The sequence below is a fragment of the Cherax quadricarinatus genome, chromosome 9 (assembly GCF_038502225.1).
Source record: "Cherax quadricarinatus isolate ZL_2023a chromosome 9, ASM3850222v1, whole genome shotgun sequence".
In the NCBI taxonomy this organism is placed as follows: Eukaryota; Metazoa; Arthropoda; class Malacostraca; order Decapoda; family Parastacidae; genus Cherax; species Cherax quadricarinatus.
The window spans coordinates 47,398,567-47,425,206 of record NC_091300.1 but is presented as its reverse complement, the minus strand read 5'-3'; the positions used below and the strand labels follow the sequence as shown (position 1 = coordinate 47,425,206).

The window sequence follows — 26,640 nt, the reverse complement described above, 5'->3', positions numbered from 1 at the left end:
CTATAATTTTGGGAAATAAAGATTAGCATTTCACTTTCGTTGAAAAGGTTGTCGCAGGGGTGACTTATTTTTGTTTTTATGAAGACTTGCTAATTATTAATTGGAAAAAAATTTTTTTTGGTTTAAGGGAGGTAATTAAAGGGGAAAAAAAATTTTTTCGATAGGGTAATAGGAAATTTCAGGAAAGTTGAAAAAATAAATGAATAAAAAAGTATTAGTTAAAATTAATACCTTGTGTAATTTGGGGTATTCTACATTAAATTTATATATTTTAAATAAAGAGCCAAAATTAAAAATGAGTTTTTTGGGGGGAAAATTTAAAAATTTGTTTTGTAATGAAATGTTAATCGAGGGCTTAAGATATCTGTTTTTTTTTTTTTTTAAAAAAAAATTTTTTTTTTGCATTTTAAAGGGAAAAGGGAAGGTTTAGGAAGAGGGAAGCCTTTTTTTAAATTTTAGTTATAAAAAAATAGAAAATTTTATTTTTAACTTAAATTTGCCATGTTTACAGGGGGTTTTATCTGAGGAAAAAGAAAGAAAAAATATTTATTATTTTTTAAATAGGTGGGAAAAACCTTTTTTAAATTTAGTTTTTAAAAATTTAAAGTGAATGTATTGTATTGAATTTTTATTTAAAAAAATTTTGGAAAATTAAGGGAAAATTTTAAGGGGTGGGGGTATAAAGGGGAATTTGGCAAAGGATTTTTTTTTTGCCCGTTTACGCATGTTTATATGGGGGTTATAAAATCCTCCCGCCCTTGGGGGCTAAAAAGGCCGGGTATTTTGATCAAGGGAGCATAATCATTAGTCTTTTAAAAACGGAATGAATGGTTTTTTCGAGAAGTAAGCTTCCACTGTAGATTAATTTAATTTTTAGGAAAACTTTAAAAGGGGTTTTGAGGACGGAAAAACTTAAAGTTTATACATGAAAACTTTTAAAAGTGATTTGGGGTGAAAAAAATTTTTTTTAGCAGGATGTTTTAAAAGGGAACCCAAGAATAAAATTATAAATTTTTTTTTGTTTAAACAAAATATTTTATTGATCCCTTTTTTGGGTTGAGAGTAAATTACTTTAAAGGGTAAAGGAAATTTTTTTTTAAGAGTTCTTTTTCAAAGAGTTTTACCTCAAAGTTGGGAAATTCAAAATTTTTTTGGTGGAAAAATTTTTAAAAAAGGGGTCTGTTCGACCTTTTAAAATTTTTAAAGATTTGAGTTTTAGACCAAGAAAGCCCGGTTGGTTTCTATCTTTTAAGGAGTTTTGGGTTTTTTTGGGAGAAAAGGATAAAAATTTAAATAAAAATTTTAAAAAGATTAAAAAAAATTTTTCTTTTAAATTTCCCAAAATTTAAAATTTTAAAAAAACTATTTTCTGTTAGAATTTTTAAGCCCGTAAAAGGGCTTGATGTAAATTAATAATATTGACAATAACAATTAAAAGGGAAAATGGGGTTTTACCTTTGGGAGGGGGAAGGTATCGAAGGGGGGCGGTTTTTTTTTCAAAAAAGAAAAACCCGTGACCAAAATTTTGGGGGAATAAAAGGCCTTGGGTAAAAAAGGTTGTTGGTGGTATTGACGCAAAAATTTTAAAAGCCCGGGCTGAAAGGAAATTGAAAAAAATTTATTCCCTTTGTCAGTGGGGCCCGCCCAAAAAGTTGAAAAAAGGGGGTTTTTTGGGGAATCCCCCCCAAGGGGGGGTTTGGGAAAAGGAAATTTTTCAAGGGGAAAAGGAAATGACAAAAAAAATTTTTTTGTTTAAAAGGTTTTCTTAAGTGTGTGAACCCCCCTTTTCATTGGGGGGTTTTCAAACCCCTTGCCCAAAAATCTTTGGGTTTCGGAAAATTTTGAAAATGTTTTTTAAAATTTTTGAAGTTAGTAAAACCCTTTTTTAAATTTTTAGGTTTTATAAAATTTTTGCCTTTTTTTTCCTGGGTTTTAAAAAAAGGGTTTTGAAATTCAAACCCCCAGAATTTAAAAGGTGTTTTTTCCCGGGGTTAAAAGGGGGCCGCCGGGGAATTAATTTTCCCTTACCCTTTTTTGGCGGGAATTTCCCCTGCAGAAAAGGTTTTAAATGCCGGGCCCCTAATTAAATAGAAAAAGAAACAAGTGGGCCTAAAGTTTTTAAAACAAGGGCAGCCTTTCCCCCTTTTAAGGTTTCCAATCCCACCTTCATTTTCCCGGCCAGTTGGCAGGGGGGATACCCAAATTTAAATGGTTTTCCTTTGGGGGAAAGGTTTAGGTTTCCGCCAAAAAAAATTACCTTTTCCCCGGCTTTGAAGGGTTTTGGGTTGGGGCCCCATTTTTGTGGCCAAATTTTTTTTTGGGAACCTTTTTTATTGGAAAAATTTTAATTTTTTTCTTTTTTACCAAAAATCTGAGGGTTTGGGGAGATTTTACGTTTAATTATTTTTTTTTTGTTTTTCTTGGGGGAAAACCCAATTTTTTAAAAATTTGGGTTGGGGTGTTTGGAAACCCTTTTTGGGGTTGAAATTAAAAAAAAACTTAGAAGATTTCAGTTTTTCAAAACTTTAAAGGGGAGAAACAAATTTTCTGGGGCTGAATTTTTTCTTGGGATATGGGGGGGAATTTTTTTAAAAAGTTTTTTGTGCCCTATAACAAAAAACTCAAATTTCCGTTTTTTGACTTGTATATTTCCTCCCCGTTTCTTTAGTTCATTCAACACTGTGACAGCTGGTGTTTATTTTATTCCCTTTAGGGGGTTTTTAAAATTTTTATACAAAGAGTTTTTTTAAATTGTTTCTTTTTTCTATTTTTTATATTAAAAATTTTTGAGTTTGTTTTAAAAAAAATATTTTCTATCAACTTTGAGACAATTGGGGTGATAATAAGTTTTTATCTTTGGGATTCGCTGATTTAGTTTTTTCATTTATTAACCTGCTTTTTTTAAAAAGGCTTTTTTTATGGGGGAAAGGTAATTAGGGGGTTGAAATCAAGATATTCGTAAAAAGGAACAGTGATATGTATGCCTTTAAAAGGTTTGATAAATTTGTAATCCCCTTTTAAAATCCCCTTCGCTGGATTTTACTCAAAAGACTTATTTTAAAAATTGCATTTAAAAGGGAAATTAATTTTTTTAGATTTTTTATGTCTTAAGCACGGGTTTAAAATATTTCCCCTTTTGATTAATCTACTAGAATAAGAGTTTTCAATATAAGGTCTGTAATATTTGTTAGGAAAATCATGAAAAATGCGGGAAAAGGATTATATTAACAAAGGGTGAGGGGGGTGTGTTTTTAGCTTGAGTAGTATTTCCAGAACCTTATGATTTGTTGAGGTCCTTTTAAAATTTTAGCTTTATTAGTAGAGGATTGGGGGCTCTTTTTTTGGGTTGTATATAATTAGCACTAGTTGAGTGAGTCAGAACCAGGTTAAAGTCTATTTAGGCTTTATTCTTATGTTGTGTTTATGAGATCTATATGGTTTATACCAATTTTGTCGACTTTTGGGTATCCCACTGAAGATTAAGGAGTGGTAGAGTCTTTTAAGATCGGAATGGAAGGTTGAATGAATATTTTGAGGTAGGAAAAGTTTGAGAATTCTTGAAACCATTTACTTCTAATTAAATTAAGAGAATGATTATAATTTATATAAAAGGATTTATTCTTTAGATTGTTATATTTTATTTTATTTAATTACTTATATATTTGTTGGTATTGAAGCTGCAAAGGTGGTTCATGCTATAGTGATATTTTGAAAATCTAAGCTTCCAGTGACAATGTAATATATTTAATACACTATAAAAGAGAAGCTGAGCAGTTTGCAGCTCAGGAAATGGAGTTAGAAAGCTTTTCTAACTGGCCTAATTCTCTTTGACAGGAAAGGAGAACGATTTATCATTAACAGTAATAATATCGTTTAACTATCAAAATGAATTAGGGTTTAGTGCTTAAAATTTGGTCAAAACTAAATGCAATCTTTTACTTTCTAATTTGAAAAAGGTTTATAAACACTTTATGAATGCAAATCAAATATAACATTATTTACATTTCCAGTTAGACATTCTAAAAAGGCACCTTTATATCATTCTGTACAGAGTACCTGAGAAGGATCAGGAGAAAAAATAATCTGTAGATCTTCAAGAGAAAATATCTGTGAAGGAGTGCTGGACATGGGAAATTAAATGTAGTTTCTACATCAAAAATTAGGAAGGCCCTTTATGTGGGAAAATGGAGAGAAAGAAAAAGGCAGTCAGGCTGAAGTCTTGAGATTCAAACACACACATTTCAAATGAGATATTTTTCTCAGTCTATAATGTTTTTACCAAAATTATTAGATAAAATCATAATTAGAATTGTAATCGAGAGAGTTAGAAGAGATATTAAAGTTCGTCAATTAAAATTATTTTCTAAACAATTAGACTTTCTAGTTGGAAGCTAGATGCTACATTAATACTAAAAAATTGCTTCCTCATCAGTATTAAACATAGAGAATAATCAAACTACATCAACGAAATCATGATATAGCTGCAGCCATCAAATCCAAAGTGGTGATTGTTGAAAAGTGGCATGAAAGGCGATAAAAACAAACTGTTAAAAAATGAATCCTTGAGTTTAATCACTACTTAAAATGCAAAGCCATAGAAGATTGTGGAAGGGCAAAGAGAGACCACAGACACAATATTGTTTAGATGGACAAGACGCAAACCTCATACACAAAGAGGAAAAAGATCTGGCGGTGGTGAGAGAATAAAACCGTGCATATCTCACAGAGCAGCATCAATCAGATAACTGCTGCAGCATCGGGAGTGCAGCGGAAACCTGCGGATGGTGTTCGATACCTCAGTAAGGAATCATTCGAATCACCATTTACGTCAGGCGCATACTGGAGTATGCGGCACCAGTTGGAACCCACCTGGTCAAACACGTCAAGTTAAAGAAAGTACAAAGGTTTGCAACAAGGCTAGTCCCAGAGCTCGGGAGATGTCGTACGAGAAAGGTTAGAGGAAATCGGACTGACAACACTGGGGAGGACAGAGGGGTCAAGGAGACATGATAACTACATACAAGATACTGTGGGAATAGACAGAATTGTTGGGCAGAATGGGGATGTTCAGAGAGGGACACAGAAACAAGGGGTCACAACTGGAAGCTGAGAGAGGCTCAGACGAGTCCACAGGGACGTTAGGAAGTATTTCTTCAGCCATAGAGTCGCCAGGAGTGGAATAGCTAGCAAATTGAGTAGTGGAGGCAGGAACCATACATAGTTTTAAAGAAGAAATTATCCCACCAAAGCTCAGGAAGCAGAGAGGGAGAGGGACCTAGTAGCGATCAGTGAAGGAGTCAGGGCCAGGAGCTGAGTCTCGACCCCTGCAACAACAATTAAAATTGAGTACAATTCAGGTGAGTGCAGACACACACACACAGACGCACAGACACACACACACACAACACACACACACATGCACTCCCACACACACTCACACACAGACACACACACACACACACACACACACACACACACACACACACACACAAACACACACATACACACACACATAAACACACACACACACACACACATACAGTACATACACACATATATAGACACACACACACACATATGCAGGATTTTACACCTTCCTGTGGTGACCTATAACCTTATTTCCTCCCCATCTCTCTCCTCTCCTTTCTCTCTCTTCTCTCTCTCTCTCTCTCTCTTTCCCCCTTTCTCCCTCATCCTCTCTCTCATCCTCTCTCTCTTCCTCTCCTCTCTATTCTTTCACTCTTTCTCTCTCTCTTCCTCTCTCTCTCCTGTCTCCTCTCTCTCTTCCTCTCTTACTCTCTCTCTTCTCTCTTACTCTCTCTCTTTCTACTATTTCTCTCTCTCTTCCCTTGTCACTCCCCTCTCTCTTACCTTTTCCCTCTCTCCTTTCTCCCCCCTTTTCCTTCTTTCCCCTCTCTTATAGGCTCCCCTTCTCTCTCTCCTATCTCTCACTCTCTCCTTTTTCTTTTCTCTTCCTCTGTCTCTTTCATTAAAAAAAAATGGTTGGGACTCATGGGAATCAGGGATGGAATGTTGGTACTGGTAGGAGGAATGGATGGAGGAACAGTGGAAAGGATGAACAGGAAATGGGAGAGAAAATTAGGAAGTGCTTTCTGAAAAAATGGAGAAAAAGCTCTCTGTGAAATGGGAAGAGGTTGGAGAAGAGACAGAAAAATTGGGAGAGCACAAGTCAAACACAATGGCGAGGGTAAGGTCTAGAATTTGAGAATTAAACAGGCTGAAGCAAGTCTCAGGGTAGTGACCAGAGAAGACACACCATGTCACGATGATGAGAGGCAGGAACAGGAAGGAAGGAGATATGAATATGCTAAGGTCATATCCAGCCTGCAGAGAAGGTGAGGAGTGGAAGGAAGAGCAGATAGTGCAGATGGAGAGGAGATAGGTCGAATGCTGAAACACAGCCATGCTACCAAGAACACTTCTGGAAAAATCAAGGAGAAAATGACCACATGCAGACAGATGAGTCACAGAGGAAGAGGCAATGGAGGAGGAAAGAGGCAAAATCAGTGATGATTATCCATGGGCTTTGGGAGAGAGGAGAAGGACACACACTGAAGACGGCAGGAAGAAAGAAAGGAGATTGAGAGAAAATGTCAAATAAGGGGAGAAGACATGGATGAGATTATAAATTTTCAGAGAATAGGGAGAGTTTGAACCCAGAGGTAAAGGAATAATGAAAAAAGCCAGGATACAAGCCCATGGAGTTTTAAAGGTGCAGGAGAGCCACTTAGTGTGCTAGGAATGGAAGAAATATAGAAGGCAAAGGACCCAGGAGAGAATAAGAGCAGTCATGAGCCAGAAACAGAATATACTGCAGATAAGAGAAGGAGGCCCAAAGACAATATGAAAACGACATAGCAGCGGCCAAATCTGACCCAGAAACTGTTGTACAGCCATCAGGAGAAAACAGCAGTCAATGACCAGTAAATAGGCTAAGGAAAGGAAGGAGGAGGCAACAAGAAATGACCGTGAAGCATGTGAGGAACTCAACAAGAATTCAAAAGTGTTCACAGAGGGGCGAAGGGCTCAGAAGGGCGGAAGGTGGGGCACACCCACCACCATGTGCTTGGACACAGTGCACAACCGAGGAAGAAGTGAGGACTTCTGGTGACTACACGATACCCCTCAAAGGCAATGAGGCCAGATAACATCTCCCATGGGTGTGTTGAGAGAGAGGAGCAAGAGGCATATGTACCCCTAACAACAATATTTAATACATCTATCAGAAACAGGAGATTGAGGCATTGAAGACAGCAAATGTAGTCCCAATCTTTAAAAGAGACAGACGCAAGAGAGCATTAAACCCACAGACCAGTGTCACTTCAGCATGTATAGTATACAAAATCATGGAGAAAATTATCAGAAGGTGGTGGAGCACCTGAAAGCAACGATCTCATCAGCAGCAGCCAGCATGGTTTTCATGGACGGGAAATCCTATGTACGAGCTACTGGAGTTCTATGACATGGTGGCGTGGTAAGACAGAGAGAGGGGTGGGTGGATTGCATTTTCTTGGACTGCAGAAGGCGTTTGACACTACAGTTCCACACAAAGTTAGTGCAAAAACTGGAGGATAAAGCAGGGATAACGGGAAGGCACTACAATGGATCAGGGAATACTTGACAGGAAGACAGCAGCGAGTCATGGTACGTGGCGAGGTGTCAGAGTGGGCACCTGTGACCAGCGGGGTCCCACAGGGGTCAGTCCTAGGACCAGTGCTGTTTCTGGTATTTGTGAACGACATGACGGAAGGAATAGACTCTGAGGTGTCCTGTTTGCAGATGACGTGAAGTTGATGAGAAGAATTCACTCCGATCGAAGACCAGGCAGAACTACAAAGGGGATCTGGACAGGCTGCAGACCTGGTCCAGCAATTGGCTCCTGGAGTTCAATCCCACCAAGTCGCAAAGTCATGAAGATTGGGGAAGGGCAAAGAAGACCGCAGATGGAGTACAGTCTAGGGGGCCAGAGAGTACAAACCTCACTCAAGGAAAAAGATCTTGGGGTGAGTATGACACCAGGCACATCTCCTGAAGCGCACATCAACCAAATAACTGCTGCAGCATATGGGCGCCTAGCAAACCTCAGAACAGCATTCCGACATCTTAATAAGGAATCATTCAGGACCCTGTACACCGTGTACGTTAGGCCCATATTGGAGTATGCGGCACCAGTTTGGAACCCACACCTAGCCAAGCACGTAAAGAAACTAGAGAAAGTGCAAAGGTTTGCAACAAGACTAGTCCCAGAGCTAAGGGGTATGTCCTACTTGGAGAGGTTAAGAGAGAGGGGTGGGTGGATTGCATTTTCTTGGACTGCAAGAAGGCGTTTGACACAGTTCCACACAAGAGATTAGTGCAAAAACTGGAGGACCAAGCAGGGATAACAGGGAAGGCACTACAATGGATCAGGGAATACTTGACAGGAAGACAGCAGCGAGTCATGGTACGTGGCGAGGTGTCAGAGTGGGCACCTGTGACCAGCGGGGTCCCACAGGGGTCAGTCCTAGGACCAGTGCTGTTTCTGGTATTTGTGAACGACATGACGGAAGGAATAGACTCTGAGGTGTCCCTGTTTGCAGATGACGTGAAGTTGATGAGAAGAATTCACTCGATCGAAGACCAGGCAGAACTACAAAGGGATCTGGACAGGCTGCAGACCTGGTCCAGCAATTGGCTCCTGGAGTTCAATCCCACCAAGTGCAAAGTCATGAAGATTGGGGAAGGGCAAAGAAGACCGCAGATGGAGTACAGTCTAGGGGGCCAGAGAGTACAAACCTCACTCAAGGAAAAAGATCTTGGGGTGAGTATGACACCAGGCACATCTCCTGAAGCGCACATCAACCAAATAACTGCTGCAGCATATGGGCGCCTAGCAAACCTCAGAACAGCATTCCGACATCTTAATAAGGAATCATTCAGGACCCTGTACACCGTGTACGTTAGGCCCATATTGGAGTATGCGGCACCAGTTTGGAACCCACACCTAGCCAAGCACGTAAAGAAACTAGAGAAAGTGCAAAGGTTTGCAACAAGACTAGTCCCAGAGCTAAGGGGTATGTCCTACTTGGAGAGGTTAAGGGAAATCAACCTGACGACACTGGAGGACAGGAGGGATAGGGGGGTATGCGGCACCAGTTTGGAACCCACACCTAGCCAAGCACGTAAAGAAACTAGAGAAAGTGCAAAGGTTTGCAACAAGACTAGTCCCAGAGCTAAGGGGTATGTCCTACTTGGAGAGGTTAAGGGAAATCAACCTGACGACACTGGAGGACAGGAGGGATAGGGGGGACATGATAACGACATACAAAATACTGAGAGGAATTGACAAGGTGGACAAAGACAGGATGTTCCAGAGATTGGACACAGTAACAAGGGGACACAGTTGGAAGCTGAAGACACAGATGAATCACAGGGATGTTAGGAAGTATTTCTTCAGCCACAGAGTAGTCAGTAAGTGGAATAGTTTGGGAAGTGATGTAGTGGAGGCAGGATCCATACATAGCTTTAAGAGCTTTAAGCAGAGGTATGATAAAGCTCACGGCTCAGGGAGAGTGACCTAGTAGCGATCAGTGAAGAGGCGGGGCCAGGAGCTCGGACTCGACCCCCGCAACCTCAACTAGGTGAGTACAACTAGGTGAGTACACACACACACAGGACTCAGACACAGAAGGAAGGGCAAACACACCCCGCAGAATCTCCTACCGAAAGACTCCTATCGTGACAATCCCAACGCAACTGAGCAACCCAAACCACAACCCACTCACTGTTCCCTCTTCCAGCAACACCCACATCACAAACCTCATCTCAACAGCTGTCCCTTATGGGCATTCTGACCCCACCTCTATCATCACAAACCCCACCTACACCACAGCCCCCCATAGGCCCCCGCCAAGGCTCCTGCTCCCGCAACTCCAATATTCTTGCAGGACCACAGTGATAGAAAAGAAGCTGAAAGTTTGGTACACAAACGCAGATGGAATAACGAATAAACATGAGGAGAGGCACGAAAGAATCAGTGAGAAATTCCCAGACATCATAGCAGTCACAGAAACAAAACTCGCTGAGACAATAACAGACGCAATCTTCCCACCGGGATATCAGATCCTGAGAAAAGATAGAAGGAGTAGAGGGGGAGGAGGAGTTGCACTGCTCATAAGAAACTGATGGGGATTTGAGGAAATGGAAGGCATAGACATGATTTGAGAAAGAGACTACATAGTAGGTACAATTCAGTCTGGAGAACATAAAGCAGTCATTGGAGTGATGTATAACCCACCACAGAACTGCAGGAGGCCAAGAGAGGAGTGCGAAGAAAACAACAGGGCGATGGTGGACACACTGGCTGAGGTGGCAAGAAGAGCTCACTCGAGCAGAGCAAAGTTACTGGTAATGGGCGATTTCAACCACAGGGAGATCGACTGGGAAAACCTGGAGTCACATGGGGGTCCCAAAACATGGAGAGCCAAGATGATTAATGTGGGACTTGAAAACCTCATGCATCAAAATGTCAGGGACACTACCTGAGAGAGAGGGGAGGGTGAGCCAGCAAGACTGGATCTTGTGTTCACCCTGAGCAGTTCAGACATTGAGGACATCACTTACGAGAGGCCCCTTGGAGCTAGCAATCACGTGGTTCTGAGTTTTGATTATATAGTAGAGTTACAAGTGGAGAAGGAAACAGGAACAGAATGGGAAAAGCCAAACTACAAAAGGGGGGACTACACAGGTATGGGGAACTTCCTACAGGAGGTTCAGTGGGACAGAGACCTGGTAGGAAAATCAGTAAACGAGATGATGGAATATGTAGCAAAAAGGTGCAAGGAGGCAGAGGAAAGGTTTGTTCCCAAGGGAAACAGAAATAATTGGAAGACCAAAGCGAGTCCTTGGTTTACCCAAAGGTGTAGGGAGGCAAAAACTAAGTGCAACAGAGAATGGAAAGCGTACAGGAGGCAAAGGACCCAGGAAAATAAGGAGATTAGTAGAAGAGCAAGAAACGAGTATGCACAGATAAGGAGGGAGGCCCAGCAACAGTACGAGAACGACATAGCATCGAAAGTCAAGTCTGACCCGAAACTGCTGTATAGCCACATTAGGAGGAAGACAACAGTCAAAGACCAGGTGATAAGGCTGAAGAAAGAAGGTGGAGAACTCACAAGAAACGATCAAGAGGTATGTGAAGAGATCAGCATGAGATTTAAGGAAGTATTTACAATGGAGACAGGAAGGCCTCTTCGGGGACAGACCAGATGGGGACACCAGCAAGGAATATACCAACAAGTGTTGGATAACATACATACAGATGAGGAGAAGGTGAAGAAACTGCTAAGGGACATCGATACCTCAAAGGCAATGGGACCGGACAACATCTCCCCGTGGGTCCTTAGAGAGGGAGTGGATGCATTGTGTGTGCCACTTACCACGATCTTCAACACGTCCCTTGAAACTGGGCAACTACCTCAGGTATGGAAGACGGCAAATGTAGTTCCCATTTCTAAAAAAGGAGACAGAAAAGAGGCACTAAACTATAAACCTGTGTCACTGACGTGTATAGTATGCAGTTATAGAGAAGATTATCAGGAAGAGAGTGGTGGAGCACCTCGAACGGAACAAGAGTATAAACGCCAACCAGCACGGATTCATGGAAGGAAAATCTTGTGTCACAAACCTTCTGGAGTTTTATGATAAAGTAACAGAAGTAAGACACGAGAGAGAGAGAGGGTGGGTTGATTGCATCTTCTTGGACTGCAAGAAGGCCTTTGACACAGATCCTCACAAGAGATTAGTGCAGAAGCTAGAGCATCAGGCGCATATAACAGGAAGGGCACTGCAATGGATCAGAGAATACCTGACAGGGAGGCAACAACGAGTCATGGTACGTAATGATGTATCACAATTGGCACCTGTGACGAGCGGGATCCCACAGGGGTCGGTCTTAGGACCAGTGCTATTTTTGGTATATGTGAACGACATGGTGGAAGGGTTAGACTCAGAAGTGTCTCTGTTCGCAGACGATGTAAAGTTAATGAGGAGAATTAAATCAGATGAGGACCGGGCAGGATTTCAAAGAGACCTGGACAGACTGGACACCTGGTCCAGCAACTGGCTTCTCGAATTTAATCCCGCCAAATGCAAAGTCATGAAGATAGGCGAAGGGCAAAGAAGACCGCAGACAGAGTATAGGCTAGGTGGCCAAAGACTGCAAACCTCGCTCAAGGAGAAAGATCTTGGAGTGAGTATAACACCGAGCATGTCTCCGGAAGCACACATCAACCAGGTAACTGCTGCAGCATATGGGCGCCTGGCAAACCTGAGAACAGTGTTCCGATACCTTAATAAGGAATCGTTCAAGACACTGTACACCGTGTACGTCAGGCCCATACTCGAGTATGCAGCACCTGTTTGGAACCCGCACTTGATAAAGCACGTCAAGAAACTAGAGAAAGTGCAAAGGTTTGTGACAAGGTTAGTTCCAGAGCTAAGGGGAATGTCTAATGAAGAAAAGTTAAGGGAAATCGGCCTGACGACACTAGAGGACAGGAGGGTCAGGGGAGACATGATAACGACATATAAAATACTGGGCAGAATAGACAAGGTGGACAAAGACAGGATGTTCCAGGGAGGGGACACAGAAACAAGAGGTCACAATTGGAAGTTGAAGACACAGATGAGTCAGAGAGATATTAGGAAGCATTTCTTCAGTCATAGAGTTGTTAGGCAGTGGAATAGCCTAGAAGGTGATGTAGTGGAGGCAGGAACCATACATAGTTTTAAGACGAGGTGTGATAAAGCTCATGGAGCGGGGAGAGAGAGGACCCAGTAGCAACTGATGTAGAGGCAGAGCCAGGAGCTAAGACTCGGCCCCTGAAACCACAAATAGGTGAGCAAATAGGTGAGTACACACACACACACACACACACACACATATCGTAAGGGTTCTTTAATGGAGATATCGTAGGTTGAAGGTAGACACACTTGTAGGATGGTAACTATATTGTCAGACTGAGATGAGGGATGGAGCCCAGCTGCCTTGCCTGTCCGCTGAATGGTCTGCCGCCGAGTGAGGCCGGGGCAGAGGTATGAGCCTACACATCTGTATCCCGTGACGTCACACAAAGCCACAGGCCTACAAGGGATCTCGTATCTAAAGCACATGGATGATACTAATATGCAATGCTATATAATACTGGGAATACAGGGATCAGCAACTATGCTGACAGCTCGGTCATGTTACGTATGTCGTCCCGACATACACTACTATACTATAGGCTGAACAGGCAGGCGGATCTGGGCTGATTCTATACAATAACAAATTCATATATAACTTAGAACTAATGGATGGTACAACATGATTTTGACGTAATGGGTGTTAACGTAATGAGTTTTAACGTAATGCATTACAACTATAAGAACAAATCATTGTACAATATGGATGGAATTGATCGATCGATCTGTATTCATGCACTCTACGGATTCTAAGGAAGAATAAATATATATATACAAGGTGAAATTAACAGCAAAAGCATCCGGTGCACTCAGACTATTACTGTCAAATTCTCAGAATACGGAGGGAACGTGAACATGAAAATTTCTGACAACTGATCAACTAATGACAAAACACACAGTTGATAATTTCATTCATCTCGGACATCTAATTATGCAGACTATGTACATTTAAACCCATTTCTGCGAGGGTTAGGTTTACATATGCAGAATGGTTATCATCTCTGGGAGGATCGAATTCCTCTGCAATGGCTAACACATGCCTTGACTGAGGACAGTCTGAACGAGTATCTACAAAAGATACAGCTACAATCACTAGTGACCGGTGGCCCGGTGGCCTGGTGGCTAAAGCTCCTGCTTCACACACGGAGGGCCCGGGTTCGATTCCCGGCGGGTGGAAACATTTCGACACGTTTCCTTACACCTGTTGTCCTGTTCACCTAGCAGCAAATAGGTACCTGGGTGTTAGTCGACTGGTGTGGGTCGCATCCTGGGGGACAAGATTAAGGACCCCAATGGAAATAAGTTAGACAGTCCTCGATGACGCACTGACTTTCTTGGGTTATCCTGGGTGGCTAATCCTCCGGGGTTAAAAATCCGAACGAAATCTTATCTTATCTTATCTGACTGTGGAATTACTAACTGGTAAACTCTTCTGCTTGGAGTACCCAACTCGGCTGTTCGATACAGTAATTCTTGGCTCATTACAAAGTCACTAATGGGTGCTGGTGGCTTCACAGTAAGAATAAGATCTTCCTGGAGCAGGAATCGAATTACACCAGACCACATGGGATCTGTTCTTTGTGCAGTTTTGACATCCTCGACAGTAAATGGAGGATCTGCAGTAACTACACTAACGTGTTGCGATAAAGCATCAGCGACTACATTTGACTTGCCAGGTAAATGTTCAAAAGTGGGATTGAACTCTTGGATAGTCAAGGTCCATCTGGCTAACCTTCCAGTAGGCTGTTTGTTCTGGAATAAAGGTATCAGTGGCGCATGGTCTGTCAAGACATGAACAGGGTACTGGTAAATGATGTCTCGGAAGTGCTTTAAAGACCATACTATTGCTAAAGCTTCTTGCTCCGTTACTGTATAATTACGTTCAGCCTTCGTAAGGACTCGGCTAGCAAATGCAACTGCGTTCTACTTGCTATCAGTCTTCTGAGCTAGTACGGCACCTATGCCAATTGAACTAGCATGAACATTAAAATGGTATAAAATACCGACAGATTGTTAGGTAAGACACATATGCAACAGTTAGGTATCTTTATTTCTATTATTATATTTTATATTATATTATTATTATATTTTATTATATTATATTATATTATTATATATTTCTATTATTATTCTATTATATCTATTATTGGTAGGCGAAACGTTTCGAAATAAAGATACCTAACTGTTGCATATGTGTCTGAACTAGCATCAGTTGTCAGATACAAGGGCTTAGAAAAATCTGGAAATTTCAAAACTGGAGCAGATGTTAGCTTTTCTTTTAATGTCTGGAATGCTCTTTCTTGACGGAAGGTCCAAACAAAAGGAGCATCTTTCTTAAGCAACTCAGTTAGTGGAGCAGCTATGGAAGAAAAATTGGCAATGAAAGATCTATAAAAACCTGCTAAGCCCACAAAGGATCTTACAGCATCAGCAGTTTTGGGAGTTGGAAAATTTAATACTGCAGTTACTTTATTTTGGTCAGTCGTAACCCCTCTAGGAGTGACTACGTGACCAAGAAACTTAATTTCTGATCTGAAAAATTGACATTTAGACAGTTTGATCTTTAAATTTGCTTCTTTAAGCTTGCCAAGTACTATATCAAGTCTTTTCAGGTGTGTGTCCACGTCTTCGGACATGACGATTACGTCGTCTAAGTACACCATAAGTGCTTTACCTATAAGACCTCTAAAGATGTTGGTCATGAGTCTAGAGAACGTGATAGGAGACGATCGTAATCCAAACGCCATATGTAGGAAGTGATAATGACCTGTGGGAGTGGAGAATGCAGTTAACTCTTGGCTGTCCTCGTGAAGAGGGACTTGCCAAAACCCTTGTAACAAGTCCAGGGTCGAGAAGACTTCGTTATCTCCGATATTGCGTAAAAGGTCACCTAGTACAGGAAGTGGGAAGCGATCTGGAATGGTTTTCGCATTTAACTTCCTAAAGTCAATCACCGGGCTCCAAGTGCCATCCTTCTTAGGCACTAGGATCAAGGGTGCATTCCAGGGTGAATTGCTATGTGCAATAACTCCATCATTGAGGATTTGATTGATCAGTTCCTCTGCGACAGCAACTTGTGAATGAGGCATTCTGTACGCAGGTATGTAGATAGGTCTAGTACCAGGTCCAAGTGGAATACGATGGGACAATAAGTTCGTTATACCCATCTTCTCACCTGGTAAGGCAATGGCTTTACGACGTTTGTTCAGCAGAGTCAACAAACGCTTGACTTCATCTGGGAAGTCAGTGGGAGCTAAGTCTTTCTCCTCAACTGGTGAAACAGATTGATCCGGTGAAGTGGATGAGGTCTCCCCGGTAGAAATAGCACCGACCCACTGGTCAGGTGACACGTCATCCTGTACTTGAACAGGGTAAGGATAGTGAACTAGGTCAACGAGGTTGGTATTTGCTCTGAGACGAACACTGTGACCCAAAGTGTTAGCAAGGAGTAAATGGATCTTACTGTCTCTTACAATGTGTAAGGAAGGTTCAACAAATAAACCTTTGACCTTGCAGGAATCACTGTCAACTAGGACGTTATCACTATCTGGAACATTAGGAACAACAACAGACACTCTAGTGAGAGCACTAGCTGTAACAGAGATGTCTTTCTGCAGACAGCATGTCACATCAACAAGAGATGGCATTACTAGTTGCAAGTAATCGTTTTCTGACAAGGCATCCCCTGTGGAGAAACTACTACTCGAACTAGCAGTCATTGCAGGGATAGGCTGTGCACTCAAGGCAGTCTGAGTGTCCCCGGACACTTGAGGCAACGGAACTTTATCCTGCAAGTCTGAAGGTGTAGGTGGAACACAGATGGGAATGACAGAATTACTAGTGCCTGACCGCTCGGCTACGTTAATAAGTAATTCACGGATCTATAGGAACTTAATCTGAACTTCACATTTCGCAGCACTTTAACAAATCTCAGATACAAGCTGTGAGAACAAACACATTGCTCAAGGGCTAGATATTGTCTTTCAGTCAGTAAGGGAATATTGGTACTGTGGACTGATTCATATTGACTTTGACTGGAATGATACACTAAGTGAACATTCAAAAGTGACTGGGACATCTTCTCAGTGAAAATACTGAAGGGCATAAGTCAAAAAAAAAAAATAGAGAGAATAACACAATAAGCTTATCTTAAGCTTAAGTGGAAGAAAATGCTTAACAATTCTGCATAAGTAATTAAAAATTGACAGGTTACACAGTAAGCAAAGAACTCACACAAGAAAAATATGCAACTTAATAAACAACACTTTGAAAATCAAGAGAACTTGTACTTTGCTCAAATCTAATATGCTCAACTTTTACTTTAAATTGAATGAATGGCACAGTGAGTTGTCTTTACTTTCAATGCAACAAGGAAATACACAATAAAATGATAAAATGGACTCAATAAACTTGTGCAAAAATTAAAACGGACACACCATTCACTGAAATAAAAATAAAATGACACAGACAGAATAAAATACTATGCACAGAACAGAGAATAAGAAACTGCTCTGTAATAAACTGTAGCAATATATCAAATTAACAGTTGCTAATCAACAAGTACTTCATAAAATTTTCTGCAAGGAAACTTTAATAGCAATACAATATTTGCACAAGAATTATTGCAAAATGAGTCAATGTGCAACAATAAAAATTATAACACACAAGAAAAGAAATATATCAAGGAATGAACACTTTAACTTTTAACTGCAACTTAAACAACACTTAACAAGCAAAGAACAATTTACTTTAAAAGAAGAACTTAAAAATTGCACTAAGAGTGAATTTGTTCAATAAAACATGAAAAATAATAGGTGCTAAAAACACATAACAAAACAAAATTTGAACACTTACAGTGATGCAGAACACAACACATCAATATAAACACATTACTAGAATTTTCTTGCAATGAAACTTGATGTTTTGAAAAATTTTGTAAAAATGATTTCTTGCTTGGACTTTAAAAATGGCACTATTGTCTGTGGAAATAAGACAAATTAAACACTGGCTAAATGAAAGAATATGAACACAAGAATGTTCAACACACAGGGAACAAAATAAAAATACACAAATGCTGGGAAGAAAAAAAAATAACAGAAAACACTGAGTTGTGATGCAGAATATGAGGTGAAAAATATACTGAAATACTTCACTGGAATACTGAGAACTCTAGGTGATTCTGAAGTGTAACACAAGTTCTATACTTCACTGGAATACTGAGAACACTAGGTGATTCTGAAGTGTAACACAAGTTCTATACTGCTCATATGTTGCACACACAACAAGGAAAAACACTAAGTACTTACTTCAAGTGTATAAAAAGATACACAATGCAACAGATATAAGATAATGCACGAAAATTAACACTGAATTAAGGAGATTAAAAGAAATTAATGCAATCAGTACATGATAAACACTGAGTCTGATCGAGAGTCACTGAATGTCACTAAGAAAAAAATCACTGGGAACATAGAAAAAAAAATGTCTCAACACTCGCAAATGTCTCTAAAAAAAAATATTATCGCTGTAACACTTGAAGAATGAGATTGATGGATTGTTTATATCGTCTTGCTGCTGTCCTCTGCACAGATGATCGTAGAATTGCGCTTACATCGGCGATAGACTTCACACAGGAGGCTTTATAAAGGTGGTGCGAACACACTCTAGCTCTTGACCCCCTATGTGGTCCTTAAAATATGGTGCTACAACCCTTAGCAGTGCACCAAAACACTGATGAAGTAGGTGAGTGTGTAATGGCTGACTGTAGTTGGGTTTGTGGGTTAACAGGACTGAGACCGGCAATGGTGAGACACACGTGATCGTGAGTGGCTGGGCTTATGGGTTGAACGTCGTAAGCCTCACTGAGAACACCCACACTGCCGCGAAGATAATTCTAAGCCGGCTGGCTTAAAATAAACCCACGAAATACTACAACACCACAAGGATGAAAAGGAGCACTCAAAATGCTTGGAGCTTGAATCACAAGCGATGAAGACTACTCACGTGGCTTGCTCGAGTACTGGGTTACTTGGGTTAGTTACTAGCTGGCTTATCATAACCCTTCACACAGAATAGCTTGATAACTTCACACGATGAGCACAGTAGGGGTGGAAGCTGGCTTGGCAGGCAAAGGAATTGGATGGAGTAGACTAGGCTCGACTGGGCTCGGTTGTTCTGACTCCCCCACCACAGACTGGAAACTGGCTTATTTTGCAAACTCGGGTCAACCCCTTGGGAGTGATGCAAATAAGCAGATAAACACTAATACAAGGAGACTGACCAGTGAATAATGTAGAAGCTGGTAGAGTAGCTGGCTTGAGGTAGCTGGCTGGGGTGAACCTCGGTAGGCCTACTGGTGACACGAAATGGCCGTCTTGCTGGTCGAAATTTTATCTCCAGAAATCGCTGTAATCGTCAGAATTACAGGCCCTCCGATGCCACCATTTATCGTAAGGGTTCTTTAATGGAGATATCGTAGGTTGAAGGTAGACACACTTGTAGGATGGTAACTATATTGTCAGACTGAGATGAGGGATGGAGCCCAGCTGCCTTGCCTGTCCGCTGAATGGTCTGCCGCCGAGTGAGGCCGGGGCAGAGGTATGAGCCTACACATCTGTATCCCGTGACGTCACACAAAGCCACAGGCCTACAAGGGATCTCGTATCTAAAGCACATGGATGATACTAATATGCTATGCTATATAATACTGGGAATACAGGGATCAGCAACTATGGTGACACACACACATACACACACACACACACACACACAACACACACACACACACACACACACACACACACACACAAACACACACACACACACACACACACACACACACACACACACACACACACAAAACCACACAGAATAGCAGGAAGCCAAGGCAATAATATGAGAGCATCAGTGCAATAGTTGATGCAAATTGCCCTGCCCAAGTGGGCCAGTAGAGCCCACGTTGACATGTCGAAGTTACTAGTTGTGGGTGACTCACCTGGAAATTCCTGAGATTCAAGTACATAGTAGAGATACAAGTAGAGAGGGAAGCAGGAAGAGTAGGGACCTGAGAAGCCAATCTACAAAAGGGAGGACTACACATGCATAATGAATTTCCTGCATGAGATTCAGTGGGAAAGAAAACTGGTAGGAAAATTAGTAAATGATATGATAGACTATGTGACAACAAAATGCAATGAGGCAGAGGAGAGGTTTGTATAAAAGAGCAACAGAAAAAAAATGAGGTGACCAGAACGAACCATTCATTCACCCAAAGGTGGTGAGAGGCCAAAACTAATTGCGCTAGAGCATGGAAAAATTATAGAAGACAATGGACCCAGGAAAATAAAGAGAGTAGTCGAAGAGTCAGAAAGGAATATGTAGAGATGATGAGGGAGACCCACTGGCAATATGACAATGACATAGCATCAAAAGCCAAGTCTGACCTGAAATTGTTGTGCAGTCACATCAGAAGGATAACAACATTCAAGGACCAGGTAATCAGTCTGATAAACGAAAGAGGATAGATCACATGAAACGACCGAGAAGTAAGTTAAGAGTTCAACTTGAGATTTAGAGAAGCAACTTCAGTGAAGACAGAAAGGACTCTGAAAACCCGGAATGATGGGGAACACCAACAAGTGCTGCACATAATACACAACCGAGGAGGTGAAAAGGCTTCTAAGTGAACTTGATACCTCAAAGGCAGTGGGACCAGACAACATCTCTCCTTGGGTCCTGAGAGAGGAAGCAGAGGCGCTGTGTGCCAATAACAAAAATTTTCAACACATCTATCTAAACAAGGTGTCAACCTAAGGTGTGGAAGACAGCAATGCATTCTCAGTTTTTTAGAAAGAAGACAAACACGCAGCATTAAACTACTACCAGTATCACTAACATGTCTAATATTGAATGTCAGGGAAAAATTACCAGAAGAGTAGTGGAGCACCTAGAAAGGAATGAGCTGTACATGTAAACCAGCACGGTTTCAGGGAGGGGAAATACTGTGTCACAAACCTTCTAGAGATTTACGACAAGGTAAGGGAGGTAAGACGAGAGAGAGAGAGAGAGAGAGAGAGAGAGAGAGAGAGTAGCTTGCATTTACCTTGGCTGAAAGAACTCTTTCGACACAGTTCCACAGAAGAGATTAGTGCATATGCTAGAGGGTCAGGCAGATATAACAGCAGTGGATCAGAAGGTACATAACAGGAAGGCAACAACAAATCATTGTACATGACGAGGTGTGAGTGGGGCCGCCTGTGACGAGCGGGATTCCACAGGGATCAGTCCTAGGATCGGTGCTACTTCTGGTTTATTACGAATGACATGATGAAAGGGATAGATTCAGAAGTGTCACTGTTTGCAGACAATGTGAAGCTAATGAGGATAATTCAATCGGATGAGGATCAGGTAGGAGTACAAAGGGATATGGACAGGCTGCATGCTTGTTCCAGCAACTGACTCCTGGAGGTTAACCCCACCAAGTGGAAAGTCATGAAGATTGGGGAAAGGCAAAAAAGACTGCAGACAGAGTACAGGATAGAGGACGAAAGACCGCAAACCTCACTCAAGGAAAAGGATCTTGAGGTGAATATAATACCGAGCACATCTGAGGCGCTCATCAACCAAGTAACTGCTGCAACATATGGGCGCCTAGCAAACCTAAGAATAGCGTTTCGACATATCAGTAAGGAATCGTTCAAGACACTACACCGTGTATGTCGTGTCCATACTGCAGTATGCAGCATCAGTTTGGAGCTCACACCTGGTCAGCATGTAAAGAAATTAAAGAAAGTGCAAAGGAATGCAACGAAACTATTCCCGGATCCAAGGGGTATGTCATACGAAGAGAGGTTAAGTTAAATGAACCTGACAACATTTGAAGCCAGGAAGGATGAGAGGACATGATAACGACATATAAAATACTCCGGGGAAATGACAAGGAGGATAGGGACAGGATGTACCAGAGATGGGACACAGCAAAAAGCGGTCACAATTGGAAACTGAAGACTTGAGTCACAGGGATGTTAGGAAGTATATCTTCAGCCATAGAGTTGTCAGGAAGCGGAACAGTCTGGAGAGTCATGTAGTGGAGGCAGAATCCATACATAACTTTAAGAGGAGATAAGATCAAGCTCATTGAGTATGGAAAGAATTGGCCTAGTAGAGACCATCAAAGAGGCGGCACCAGGAGTTGTATTCGACCCTTCTACAACAAGGACATCCTCTGACTCTGACCTGACTGTCCCCAACTACAATGATGTTCTAACATCTACTGACGGCAGCAGTAAGTCTAGCCATTGGGTGATAACACTAGAGAAAAATATTTGATCCTAAGAAATGGAGCTACCCATAGTAGGATGTCCCGTTTTTGGGACCAAGAGCTAGAACCCAATAGATAGCCTCTCCTAAGAACCAAGACCTGTCTCCTAACCTCCGTCTTCCCTAGCCTCATTCAGGTTTTATTCCATTTTCCTTATTATTTGAAACTTGATAAGCGTCAATGACGACCTAAAAGATCATTCAGTTTTAATTTACAATGTACCATGCCTCTAGTTGCTTTCACTAACATTGTTCCACAGCTCACAACAACGTGAAGGTGTTCATCACACACGGTGGTCTCCTCAGTATGCAAGAAGCCATCTACCACGCCACGCCACTCCTCGCTCTACCTATCTACGGTGACCAACCCAAGAACAGCATGTTTATTAAGAACTCTGGACTAGGAGACTTTTTGATATGGGAAGAACTTACTGTGGACATGATCGTTGGAGCTCTCACCAAAATTCTTATCGACCCCAAGTATGTAAATTTGTCTTTATATGTAATTTGATTTTTTAATTGTTTTTTGATAAAGTATAGCCTCTCTGTTACGTAATTAAATTATTTATTCTCAATTAACTTTTCTTATCCACCAAAACTTCTAAATTTCAAATATATTTTTCGTTATTTATTTTATTTTAGAAGAAAATACAATAATTTCTTAGTCTAGATAAACATAAAAAACACCTTCTCCATTATTCATATAATATTAATCTTGTCAGCAGACCAGATATCAAAATTCATTACCTACCTGTTGTAACATCCACACACTTCCCACATGTAGAATTCAAATCAGGCTAATCAGTTTCCATAAATCATTTAATAAATATTACCTTACTGTCTAACAGCACGTCAAATCATAAAATCGTCTAGTCTGCTATTACTCCGATCTGACACACTCACCCGCCTGCTGGATGATCAAGTTCCTACAACTCAAAACCTTGTTTACCCACTCTCTGCAACCTTTTTAGCTACAGCTAGTACCCTCCTTCAATAAGTCTTTAAGTTCCATCCCCTCAAAACGTCTAACCATCTCAACAACTCCTCCTCTACCCTCTGAATTATATTTTTCACAGAACCAAACCGAATCGTCCACATAACACTCCTTTGAACTACACTTATTTAAAAGTGGTTGTACCACTATACTTTGGTACTTTTTTTTTTTTTGCCTCCAAAGGTTAAAAATTATTTCCTCTCACAGACAGCTGAACGTTCAACTATTTTCCACATACCTCATCTATTCTGTAGTTCACCTCGTCTTTCGTAGACCTGTCTAACGACGTGTTCACTCCCACACAACACATTCATATTCCAGACTGATAAACAATATCGATTTCTAGACTTTTTGTTATTTTCATCACGTTGTTCTTATTTATAATGTTTTTTTAATTTCATTCTCTTACACCATCTTTCAAACTCCTTCACCAATCTTTGCAACTTTGATTCAGAATCACCCAAAAGAAGTGTGATCATTAAAGAGTAATTGTGACAACTCTCACATCGTGTCAGCTTCATTATCTTCTAATTCCACACCTCTCCCCAATACCCATGAATTCACTTCTTCAACAGCTTCACATATAAATATATTAAATATTCATGATGACGTAGAAAAAGAAACTTGTGTACAATTCAGGGCAATTATTAGTTACGGGAGACAGGTGACATGAGGTAATAGAGGAATAGTAATAGAGCAACTGTCAAGCATATTAATGAGAGGGGTTTGAGAAGTACCTGTAAGGATGTATATGGAAAAGCCCCTAGTACCTGGCAGTAACTTAAATCACCATCAAAGGTTCAAACTATAAGCAAAGACAAATACCAAGAGGTAGTTTTTAAATAAACGTATATTCTCGCTATCAATACTCCCAATATGTACAAAGAGGAAGAAAGTAGCAAAGCAACGGAAACAGAAACCATTCATATAAGAAACACCAAAAGTGAGAGAGCACATAAAGTTCGCTCACAGTCATTGGCTTGTAACTCATACAAAAGAAAAAGTATGTTTGTTCAACCAGACTAGAGTTTGGATTATACATCAGTTTGTATGGAGTCAACCCTTCAACCTGACTGGCTGACATTTTTGTATGATAAACCACGAATAAAATTTAATGTACTCTACGTATACCGCACATAGATCATTAGACCTGCTGCAGTGTTTCTGTATTTTATGTTCTTATGTGACAGTGCCTTCAGTCTGGGCAATATCCTATTTGCCAAGAGGACGGATATACAAAAACTGCCGGACAATAAAGGAATGGAGACAGCAATTAAAGCAGCCTTGACACATTTTGGTCTGGATAAATCACCTTCTTGTTGGACAATTCACTTCCTGAAGCGTCCAACGGCTATGGTCGTCACAGCTGCAGGCGAACTTGAGTCCATGGCTCCTAAGATCGAGAGGTTGTGGTGTTTCCCTAGTGTATTTCATCTCTCACTCCCACATGGTATTACTATGTTCCTGCTGTAGTAATAAAATCACTCTTATTTTATCTGAAGGAAAATCTTTGTGGATGTCGAAGATTTATTAACTGTTTTAACAAGTTTCCTGTCAAGTAGCTTGACACAGTGTTGATCGGTAACATCTACCATTTGTCTGCTCTCTTCTATTTTCAACTGCCAAGGTCGATTGCTCCAAAGGCTCTCTTAAATGTTTAATCTCTCTTCAGAATCGTTTCTCATCCTCATCAAAATTTGCTGATGAAGTCTCACACAGTCTCCCACTGACTCTTTTTGCATCCCGTTACTAAACATTTATAATAATAATAATAATAATAATAATAATATTAATAATAATGATAATAATAATAATAATAATAATAATAATAATAATAATAATAATAATAATAATAATAATAATAATCTTTATTTCTTCAAGTTCCTGGTGCAACTTAAACAGATTTAGCCGACATCAGTGACATTTTAAATAGAAAAGCCCCTGGTTATGCAGAGTATTATGGGAAACTTAGGTTAATCTTGTTCCCCAGTCCACTAAAACCCAGGTCTACATTAGTTCACTAACACTCAGGTACCTACTTACTGCTAGGTGAAGAGGGACACCAAGTATGTTACTGAAACATGCCCAATGTTTCCACCTGTACAGGGGATCGAACCACGGACCTGAATGTGTGATCTGAGTGAGCTACTAACAGAACTCTGGGACACCACAATCAATCTCTTTTCTTCTCATTACATATTCTGCCTTCCAATTACGATTTCCTTTTTGTATAAACCTCTCGTGTTAATTTTATCTTTCCTTACCTTTTTCTTTGCTTCATCATTCCACCATTCATTCCTCTTCCCATGTGCATCCACCTTACAAATCTAACACTGAATTCTTAAATTTAAAATATTTAACTTTGACGTCTTTGTTATCTACATTCTCTCTAGACCACCAGAGTAGAAACATCGGGAGTGTTTCTGTCCACCTGTTGTCTATGTTCCCCATCAGTAAAATGGGTACCTGGGTGTTAGTCGACTGGTGTGGGTCGCATCCTGGGACACTGACCTAATTTGCCCGAAATGTTCAGCATAACAAGGGGCTTTTTATATTAGATCTAATCTAAGTCTGCCCAAAATGCCTAGCCATGCTAGGTGTTCTAGTGGTACACTCTGTAATTATTATTTTACTACATATAAACCACACAATAACTAAATTCTGTAAACTCACCATTGTAATCCTTATAGAGAATGAACTTTGAATTTGAATTTGAATTTGAATTGATGTCAGCAAGGCCTGTATACCATGTACATGTACTTGTAGTAAATAAAGATATTATTATTATTATTATTATTATTATTATTATTATTATTATTATTATTATTATTATTATTATATTTGATAGTACCTCCAACTGTCACCTACAGTTCAATCATTTTCACTTCTCTCATAATAATGTCATTCAATTTGTAGTTCATCTTCCCCTTTCTCTTACTTTCGCCATTTCTCAGTAATAATCTATATGTTCATATCCAGAAGTCTATTTACGAAGTTTTTAATTACTCAAACGTAACCTATCAATTTGTCATCATTACCACATCAAATCTCGTACACTTATTAACGTTCCTATTCTTGATAATAGCATTACATGTAACTAGAATTCTCTCTTTGAGTAGTTTAATTAGAGGCTTCCCAATATCATCTTTCCCTGGCATTCAATGCATACATACGATAGTATTTTCAAGTTTTTCATACTTTAACTTTCAGGTCATCCACATCGATTATTCTACCACTTGGGTCAAAACTCCTATAAAGTCCTCTCAGGTGCGGGTGTATTCACGTTTACTATAACCTCTTACTATATTCCATTTTAATTCTATTCCTCATCCGTCTTGAATTCAAACAATTGAACTCCCACTCCTTCATTTTCATAACTAATTATGTAATATATCTGCTTCCTCTCTTTTTCTTTTATAACTTGTGTGTGTGATCTTTCAGATTTTCTCACTGTACTTCTGCACAGGTATAAGGAAAATGTGCTGAGGATGTCACTGTCGATGAGGGATCAACCTATATCACCCACGGAGCTGGCAGTGTTCTGGACGGAGTACGTCATCCGTCACAAAGGTGCGCCTCAGCTG

General features: G+C 40.4%; 1 protein-coding gene across 1 annotated transcript in view; it reads left to right on the top strand.

Moving 5' to 3' along the window:
- The window catches only part of LOC128703243 (UDP-glycosyltransferase UGT5-like), a 112,860-nt gene that overhangs the window by 33,960 nt on the left and 52,260 nt on the right, over positions 1-26,640 (top strand). Inside the window, exons 4-5 of the mRNA XM_070083123.1 lie at positions 22,323-22,542; positions 26,523-26,636. Of these exons, the coding sequence (XP_069939224.1) occupies positions 22,323-22,542; positions 26,523-26,636 (334 nt within the window). The remainder of the gene's footprint in view (positions 1-22,322; positions 22,543-26,522; positions 26,637-26,640) is intronic.